The 10,345-nt window shown below is 55.2% G+C and overlaps 1 protein-coding gene across 13 annotated transcripts in view; it reads left to right on the top strand.

Annotated features, from left to right (window-relative positions):
- The window catches only part of LOC135055371 (protein FAM217B-like), a 180,755-nt gene that overhangs the window by 151,719 nt on the left and 18,691 nt on the right, over positions 1–10,345 (top strand). For 3 of the 13 annotated variants that reach the window (XM_063959350.1, XM_063959349.1, XM_063959348.1), the window contains one exon: positions 8,577–8,626. The exons of 1 other annotated variant lie outside the window; for it this stretch is intronic. In XM_063959350.1, the coding sequence (XP_063815420.1) occupies positions 8,624–8,626 (3 nt within the window). In that variant the 5' untranslated portion in view covers positions 8,577–8,623. 9 more of the 13 variants (XM_063959355.1, XM_063959354.1, XM_063959358.1 and 6 more) reach the window with 7 other exon arrangements.

Here is a 10,345-nt window from a genome sequence, read left to right as displayed (position 1 = left end):
GACGGCATGAGGGGGGTCCATTAACCCACTCAGTGACGGCATGAGGGGGGTGGGTCCATTATCCCACTCAGTGACGGCATGAGGGGGGTGGGTCCATTATCCCACTCAGTGACGGCATGACGGGGGGTCCATTAACCCACTCAGTGACAGCATGAGGGGGGGTCCATTAACCCACTCAGTGACAGCATGAGGGGGGGGGGGGGGTCCATTAACCCACTCAGTGACGGCATGAGGGGGGGGGGGGGGGGTCCATTAACCCACTCAGTGAGGGCATGAGGGGGGTCCATTAACCCACTCAGTGACGGCATGAGGGGGGTCCATTAACCCACTCAGTGACGGCATGAGGGGGGTGGGTCCATTATCCCACTCAGTGACGGCATGAGGGGGGTGGGTCCATTATCCCACTCAGTGACGGCATGACGGGGGGGGGGGGGGTCCATTATCCCACTCAGTGACGGCATATGGGGGGGGGGGGGGTCCATTAACCCACTCAGTGACGGCATGAGGGGGGGGGGGGGGTCCATTATCCCACTCAGTGACGGCATGAGGGGGTCCATTAACCCACTTAGTGAGGGCATGAGGGGGGGGGGGGGGTCCATTAACCCACTCAGTGAGGGCATGAGGGGGGTCCATTAACCCAGTTAGTGACAGCATGAGGGGGGGGGGGTCCATTATCCCACTCAGTGACAGCATGAGGGGGGGGGGGTCCATTAACCCACTCAGTGACGGCATGAGGGGGGGGGGGGGGGGGGTCCATTAACCCACTCAGTGACGGCATGAGGGGGGTCCATTAACCCACTCAGTGACGGCATGAGGGGGGTCCATTAACCCACTCAGTGACGGCATGAGGGGGGTCCATTAACCCACTCAGTGACGGCATGAGGGGGGTCCATTAACCCACTCAGTGACGGCATGAGGGGGGTGGGTCCATTATCCCACTCAGTGACGGCATGAGGGGGGTGGGTCCATTATCCCACTCAGTGACGGCATGACGGGGGGTCCATTAACCCACTCAGTGACAGCATGAGGGGGGGGGGGGGGGGTCCATTAACCCACTCAGTGACGGCATGAGGGGGGGGGGGGGGTCCATTAACCCACTCAGTGAGGGCATGAGGGGGGTCCATTAACCCACTCAGTGACGGCATGAGGGGGGTCCATTAACCCACTCAGTGACGGCATGAGGGGGGTGGGTCCATTATCCCACTCAGTGACGGCATGAGGGGGGTGGGTCCATTATCCCACTCAGTGACGGCATGACGGGGGGTGGGTCCATTAACCCACTCAGTGACAGCATGAGGGGGGGTCCATTAACCCACTCAGTGACAGCATGAGGGGGGGGGGGGGGGGGGTCCATTAACCCACTCAGTGAGGGCATGAGGGGGGGTCCATTAACCCACTCAGTGACAGCATGAGGGGGGGGTCCATTAACCCACTCAGTGACGGCATGAGGGGGGTCCATTAACCCACTCAGTGACGGCATGAGGGGGGTGGGTCCATTATCCCACTCAGTGACGGCATGAGGGGGGTGGGTCCATTATCCCACTCAGTGACGGCATGACGGGGGGTCCATTAACCCACTCAGTGACAGCATGAGGGGGGGTCCATTAACCCACTCAGTGACAGCATGAGGGGGGGGGGGGGGTCCATTAACCCACTCAGTGACGGCATGAGGGGGGGGGGGGTCCATTAACCCACTCAGTGACGGCATGAGGGGGGTCCATTAACCCACTCAGTGACGGCATGAGGGGGGTGGGTCCATTATCCCACTCAGTGACGGCATGAGGGGGGTGGGTCCATTATCCCACTCAGTGACGGCATGACGGGGGGTGGGTCCATTAACCCACTCAGTGACGGCATGACGGGGGGTGGGTCCATTAACCCACTCAGTGACAGCATGAGGGGGGGTCCATTAACCCACTCAGTGAGGGCATGAGGGGGGGGGGGTCCATTAACCCACTCAGTGAGGGTGTGAGAGGTGCGGTAATGCCTGCGGGTGCGTGTGGTGGTGCCTGCTGCCGTGCAGGTGTAGACGCGGTACTCACTAGGCGCCGCTCTCTCTCACCTTCAGGTACCGGAACCTTCAACGGACCTGGAATTCTTCAGTAGGATCCGGACACGGCGATTCCCTCTTGGAGCTGACCGTCGACCTAGCTGAGGAGAGAAGGGTTTACATTAAAGGGGGTATCGACCCTGCTTCCGGTGGAACAGGGGATACCCCAGGGGTGGCTGCGACCTTCACCGGCTGGGTGAATGGTCATCACCGGCACAAAGCCTCAGCTACCCAGCTTTCACACACTCGCGCTTTCGCACGTAGTGTGATGAAAGGGATTCTCACGTCCGTGAGCAATCCTAACTCCGGCGCTCGGGGACAAACAAGGGACAGACGTACACGGATGCTACTCACCGTCACAAGTCTTGCACTCCGATCTTCTCCACTTACAGGTCCCTGTAAGGAGGTAAAGAGAAACAGCCGTGCAGGGCCTAACTCTGACCTAGTGTCACATCCTATACTATCTACAACAGCGGAGCCCTCAAACTAGCTCTGTGGGTGTGGTGCAACACAACTATGCACAACTTACACAACACATACACTTTGCCCTGCACGGTAACATCACACTATCGGAGTTACAACATAAAACGGTGCTGTCCCTTTATCTACCCGACCCAGAACACCCAGTAGTGGGGACCGCACAGCTCACCCACCTACCGTACTCTCAGGGTGGCCTGAGCCTAGCGCCCAGTACCACCTTTACTCACCTCAGGGAAACACTGCTTCGCTGGGCCTAGCGCCCCCTAACTGCCCACAGGCCGGAGGCCTGACTTTGCCCACGGGCCTAGCGCCCGCCTACTTGCCGCCCGTTGGGTGACCTGGGCCTTGTGCCCAGGGTCACCTTATCGTATCCCTGATTTGGCCACAAATACCCTAGGGCCTAACGCCCTCTATTAGCCACAGGCCTAGTGCCTAGATTGTCCCCCGGGCCTAGTGCCCGCCTAACTGATGCCGCATGGGTGGGGTGGCTTGGGCCTAATGCCCAAACCACCTCATCAAATATTGGGGGCCCAAACTCCTAACTGCGCCCAGGCCTAGCGCCTGAATTGTGTCCTCGGGCCTAATGCCCGTCCCTGGTGGTCGAGGGAGGAAAAGGGGAGGGGGAGATAGCCTCACTGAGGCCTCACCTGATCCACGGGGTCTCTGGCTCTTTCTTCTGCCGCTGACCCGTCCTGGCCAGCGGCGCCGCCGTCTCTCCTCCGCGTCCAGCCGCCGCTGGACATCTTCTCTTCTCCCGACCGATGACCTCCTCCTTGCGGCGTCTGGATCTTCTGCGCTCCGACCTCCGTCCGCGCTGCTCCCGCCCGTCTTCTTTCTTCTTCCTCCGCGTCGTCCTCCTCCTCGCGCTCCTGCGCGCGGGCCTCTCCTCCTGGACCCGCCCGGCGTCTGACGTCAGACACCGGGGGCGGGGCCTATGACGCGGCGAGCGCCGATTGGCTCGCCGCGTCTTCCCCTGATTGGCCGCCGCTCCGGGAGCCGCGATTGGCTCCCGGAGGGCGCCAACATTCAAACCCCTCCGCAGCCTCTGGTCCGGTGCAGGGAAAAGGGTAATCCCTGCACCGGACACCCGCCACGCACCCCGCGCTGATGTGCCCACAGGGCACATCCTTACAAGGGCATGAGGGGGGTCCATTAACCCACTCAGTGAGGGCATGGGGGGGGGGGGGTGTCCATTAACCCACTCAGTGAGGGCATGAGGGGGGGGGGGGGGTCCATTAACCCACTCAGTGAGGGCATGAGGGGGGGGGGGGGGGGTCCGTTAACCCACTCAGTGAGGGCATGAGGGGGGTCCATTAACCCACTCAGTGAAGGCATGAGGGGGGGGGGGTCCATTAACCCACTCAGTGACGGCATGAGGGGGGGGGGTCCATTATCCCACTCAGTGACGGCATGAGGGGGGGGGGGGGGTCCATTATCCCACTCAGTGACGGCATGAGGGGGGGGGTCCATTAACCCACTCAGTGACGGCATGAGGGGGGGGGGGTCCATTAACCCACTCAGTGAGGGCATGAGGGGGTCCATTAACCCACTCAGTGACAGCGTGAGGGGGGTCCATTAACCCACTCAGTGACAGCATGACGGGGGGTCCATTAACCCACTCAGTGACGGCATGACGGGGGGTCCATTAACCCACTCAGTGACGGCATGACGGGGGGTCCATTAACCCACTCAGTGACGGCATGACGGGGGGTCCATTAACCCACTCAGTGACGGCATGACGGGGGGTCCATTAACCCACTCAGTGACGGCATGAGGGGGGGGTCCATTAACCCACTCAGTGACGGCATGAGGGGGGGGGGGGGGTCCATTAACCCACTCAGTGAGGGCATGAGGGGGGGGAGTCCATTAACCCACTCAGTGACTGCATGAGGGGGGGGTCCATTAACCCACTCAGTGAGGGCATGAGGGGGGGGGGTCCATTAACCCACTCAGTGAGGGCATGAGGGGGGGTCCATTAACCCACTCAGTGACAGCATGAGGGGGGGGGTCCATTAACACACTCAGTGACAGCGTGAGGGGGGGGTCCATTAACACACTCAGTGACAGCGTGAGGGGGGGGGTCCATTAACCCACTCAGTGACAGCGTGAGGGGGGGGTCCATTAACCCACTCAGTGACAGCGTGAGCGGGGTGGGTCCATTATCCCACTCAGTGACAGCGTGACGGGGGGTCCATTAACCCACTCAGTGAGGGCATGAGGGGGGGGGGGGGGGGTGTCCATTAACCCACTCAGTGAGGGCATGAGGGGGGTCCATTAACCCACTCAGTGAGGGCATGAGGGGGGTCCATTAACCCAGTGACAGCATGAGGGGGGGGGGGTCCATTAACCCACTCAGTGACAGCATGAGGGGGGGGTCCATTAACCCACTCAGTGACAGCATGAGGGGGGGGTCCATTAACCCACTCAGTGACAGCATGAGGGGGGGGTCCATTAACCCACTCAGTGACAGCATGAGGGGGGGGTCCATTAACCCACTCAGTGACAGCATGAGGGGGGGGTCCATTAACCCACTCAGTGACAGCATGAGGGGGGGGTCCATTAACCCACTCAGTGACAGCATGAGGGGGGGGTCCATTAACCCACTCAGTGACAGCATGAGGGGGGGGTCCATTAACCCACTCAGTGACAGCATGAGGGGGGGGGTCCATTAACCCACTCAGTGACAGCATGAGGGGGGGGGTCCATTAACCCACTCAGTGACAGCATGAGGGGGGGGGGAGTCCATTAACCCACTCAGTGACGGCATGAGGGGGGGGGGTCCATTAACCCACTCAGTGAGGGCATGAGGGGGGGGAGGAGTCCATTAACCCACTCAGTGACGGCATGAGGGGGGGGTCCATTAACCCACTCAGTGAGGGCATGAGGGGGGGGGTCCATTAACCCACTCAGTGAGGGCATGAGGGGGGGAGTCCATTAACCCACTCAGTGACAGCATGAGGGGGGGGTCCATTAACCCACTCAGTGACAGCATGAGGGGGGGGGTCCATTAACCCACTCAGTGACAGCATGAGGGGGGGGTCCATTAACCCACTCAGTGACAGCATGAGGGGGGGGTCCATTAACCCACTCAGTGACAGCATGAGGGGGGGGTCCATTAACCCACTCAGTGACAGCATGAGGGGGGGGTCCATTAACCCACTCAGTGACAGCATGAGGGGGGGGGGTCCATTAACCCACTCAGTGACAGCATGAGGGGGGGGTCCATTAACCCACTCAGTGACAGCATGAGGGGGGGGTCCATTAACCCACTCAGTGACGGCATGAGGGGGGAGTCCATTAACCCACTCAGTGAGGGCATGAGGGGGGGAGTCCATTAACCCACTCAGTGACAGCATGAGGGGGGGGTCCATTAACCCACTCAGTGACAGCATGAGGGGGGGGTCCATTAACCCACTCAGTGACAGCATGAGGGGGGGTCCATTAACCCACTCAGTGACAGCATGAGGGGGGGTCCATTAACCCACTCAGTGACAGCATGAGGGGGGGTCCATTAACCCACTCAGTGACAGCATGAGGGGGGGGTCCATTAACCCACTCAGTGACAGCATGAGGGGGGGGTCCATTAACCCACTCAGTGACAGCATGAGGGGGGGGTCCATTAACCCACTCAGTGAGGGCATGAGGGGGGGAGTCCATTAATCCACTCAGTGAGGGCATGAGGGGGGGGGAGTCCATTAACCCACTCAGTGAGGGCATGAGGGGGGTCCATTAACCCAGTGACAGCATGAGGGGGGGGGGGGGTCCATTAACCCACTCAGTGACAGCATGAGGGGGGGGGTCCATTAACCCACTCAGTGACAGCATGAGGGGGGGGTCCATTAACCCACTCAGTGACAGCATGAGGGGGGGGTCCATTAACCCACTCAGTGACAGCATGAGGGGGGGTCCATTAACCCACTCAGTGACAGCATGAGGGGGGGGTCCATTAACCCACTCAGTGACAGCATGAGGGGGGGGGGTCCATTAACCCACTCAGTGACAGTGTGACGGGGGGTCCATTAACCCACTCAGTGAGGGCATGAGGGGGGGGGGGGGGGGGGGTGTCCATTAACCCACTCAGTGAGGGCATGAGGGGGGGTCCATTAACCCACTCAGTGACGGCATGAGGGGGGGTCCATTATCCCACTCAGTGACGGCATGAGGGGGGGGGGGGTCCATTAACCCACTCAGTGACGGCATGAGGGGAAGGGGGTCCATTAACCCACTCAGTGACGGCATGAGGGGAAGGGGGTCCATTAACCCACTCAGTGACGGCATGAGGGGGGGGGTCCATTAACCCACTCAGTGACGGCATGAGGGGGGGTCCATTAACCCACTCAGTGACGGCATGAGGGGGGGGGGGGTCCATTAACCCACTCAGTGAGGGCATGAGGGGGTCCATTAACCCACTCAGTGACGGCGTGAGGGGGGTCCATTAACCCACTCAGTGACGGCGTGAGCGGGGTGGGTCCATTATCCCACTCAGTGACAGCGTGACGGGGGGTCCATTAACCCACTCAGTGAGGGCATGAGGGGGGGGGGGTCCATTAACCCACTCAGTGAGGGCATGAGGGGGGGTGGGTCCATTAACCCACTCAGTGAGGGCATGAGGGGGGGTGGGTCCATTAACCCACTCAGTGACGGCATGAGGGGGGAGGGGTCCATTAACCCACTCAGTGACGGCATGAGGGGGGAGGGGTCCATTAACCCACTCAGTGACGGCATGAGGGGGGAGGGGTCCATTAACCCACTCAGTGACGGCATGAGGGGGGAAGGGGGTCCATTAACCCACTCAGTGAGGGGGGAAGGGGGTCCATTAACCCACTCAGTGAGGGGGGAAGGGGGTCCATTAACCCACTCAGTGAGGGGGGAAGGGGGTCCATTAACCCACTCAGTGAGGGCATGAGGGGGGGGTCATTAACACACGCAGTGCAGGCATGATTGGGGGGGGGGGTCATTAACCCATTCAGTTCAGGCATTTGGGGAGGCTTTAACACACTCACAGGGCACACCGAGCAGCTCCCATCCATAACACCCGGCCACGATAAGATAACCCTGGGATAGGTCCGATTGCCACCCGCCAGTCATTACATTCATCTCACTCTCCAGCAGCCTGACCGCACCAAGGTGCTGATCCTGTCCTGTCCTGGGATCCCGCTCACATACACCAGCGCCGGAGCCTCCATACCGCGGCCGCACTGTCCCGACCCTTCTGTCCTGTGCCACTGACTGCACTGCACTCAGCACTGCTATTCAAAGTTCCCGCGTACGCGCGCGCGACGCTTCTATCGACTCCGCCCCCAGCACCGCCCACTGCCTGACGTACACTAGGTCCTTCCGGCGAAGGCATCTTAGATGCTACCCTGCTGCAATAGATGAGATCGTGCAAAGACACTCAGATTTGGAACACTGAAATCAGACAGAGCTAGGATAAAATTGGAGTGTAAATACAAGACGAATAGATTTACTGAAACAGACTAGTCTAGTGACCTAAAAGTGAGAATTGCTTTTGGGAGCATTTATGTTTAATCCCTGTAATGATCCATGCATTTATGTCTTTCTCTATGCATGTTCCCTTAAGATCTTTTGCTTAAAAAGCATCAACAGCTGCATATGCATCTCTCAATATGTTAGAGCTATTTAAGGCTGCTGTCAACATTGCACATGGGAAATGCTTCATAATATATTGTCTCAGAAATACATGTACAACAGTGTTAGCTTTTTTATGCTAGCCTGAACCCATAATGCTTTGCTTGTATAATGAGAGCCCTGTCCCTTTGTGGTTGGATAGGAGGAGCTATGTGCTGTATTTACTCACCTCACATAGGGAATTTCACCAGTAACATCAAAACAAACACTGCAAGGGTGATTGTAGCCAACGGAAAGGAGAAGATAAATAGAGTGTGCATTCTCAGTGTCAATCAACCAGATTGCAGGCTGATGCTTTTTATTTGTATTTAAGGGATTAAGTTGATGCAACGTAATTTTTTTTTTTTTTTGTTCGGCATGGCAAACCCCTTTAACAATCCTCTGATATGGCATGAAGTCCCAGATTTTCACTTTCTAGAATGAAAAGGAGCAGACGGCAAAGACATGGTAATGTGTGGCTCTCAATTACGATGTCTGTCATACAGAGGCTTTAACCCTTATTGTGTATCTGTAATGATCTTTTTCTGTTAAAGTAATAATGGTTAAAACAATATTGCTTTATTATCAAATTACATCCCCTGTTTGAAATATAAAAAATACACCTATTTTTAAATGGGTTTTATGTTCTCCAGGTTATAAGAATGTTATATAATATACATGATTTTAACAAAACATTTATATTATAAAAATTGATTTCCTTTTTGTTTTGTTTCTTACTGTTGCTTTACTGTTATTGCACCACTAAGGCTGGGTACGTTAGATGAGATATTGGACGATATAGATATAGATATATATATATATATCGCTCTGACGCAAATTGGAGCAAAATATTGGCCATATCGCGAGGTGCGTATGCTCAGTCGTGTGTTCACGTGCATCATCAGTGGGGTCGTGGCATCTGATGTGCTCCACTTCAGATGGGCCAGCCCCGCTAACGATGGCATGCAGGTGAATGTGGGATGTACCGCTATATTGTGAAATTGAACACTGAATCGCGCAGTGTGTGCGGGCATGCAATATGTTGATACATTGGCTGGAATACACATCGTCCATATGTGTACCTAGCCTAAGTTTAGTGTTCAAGGCATATTTGATCAAATGTATATATTAAATTCACTTGAATTCACCACTGAATACAGTATAGAAGCTGTGTCCGCAATGTTCCATTTGCAAATTGTACCAAACGTGTTTCAAGATGCAAATTATAGGATGCCATGTTTTAAAATTGTGCTGTAATCCTCTGCATCTCCCCAGTATTCTGCCATTCACCGTGGCTATACACTTAAGCCACCACAACATATAGTTCAGTTTAGGGTGGAATTCTCTATCATGTATTAAAATACACTGATGTACAGTATTTACATTCATTGTGGCAGTGTTCTGGTCTTACTAGCACCCAAAATGGTATAACAGTCCAGCACTACACTCCTCTAATTACTCCTTTTCTGATCCAACCAGCAGTGTTGTTGATTGCCGACCTCGGTTTTTTTTCCATCTATGCTAATGGAAAGATTACAGGGGAGCGACAATAACATGCTCAGCTTGTTTGAAACAGGCCCTTATTTTAGTAGGTAGAGGTCTGTTGAGAATTCATAGGAACCGATCAGATTAGAGGATTTCAGAATTTAAAGGCACAGTAATCCCATTCTTTTAGGTTTCAAATATGATTAATCTTAAACTGTCTATGCATTATCTGACAGTGACTGCTCCAACCAATCTCAAGCATCTCTGTTCTTGTCCTTTCAGGTATGACCTTATCCTATATCTGTATACTGAAAACTACATCACTTCCTTCCCATCTCTAACTGCACCACTGCTCTCCCTGCTGTAGGTTAAAGTACTTTACTTTCTCATAAGACAGTCAGACAATTTTTTTTTTTTTTTTTTTTTTTGAGATGATGATAATGGCTGCAAGTAAGGTAGGTGTGTGACAGAAAGACCCTCAAAGGATTATGTATGTGTGTAAACAAAAAACCTATCTCTCAAATAAGTGCCCTTACCTGGAGATTTCATAAAAATTGAATATTTTCACATTTTCTTTCCTGCACACAAAACAAAGAGAAAAATCAGAGCGGTTACAGTCTGTAGGTCGACCACTATTGGTCGACATGGTCAAAATGTCGACATGATAATAATTGACAGCATATGGTTGATATGAGTTTTTCA

The sequence above is a fragment of the Pseudophryne corroboree genome, chromosome 3 (assembly GCF_028390025.1).
Source record: "Pseudophryne corroboree isolate aPseCor3 chromosome 3, aPseCor3.hap2, whole genome shotgun sequence".
Classification (NCBI taxonomy): Eukaryota; Metazoa; Chordata; class Amphibia; order Anura; family Myobatrachidae; genus Pseudophryne; species Pseudophryne corroboree.
Note: the sequence above shows the minus strand (reverse complement) of the source record. Positions and strands in the feature narration are given on the sequence as shown.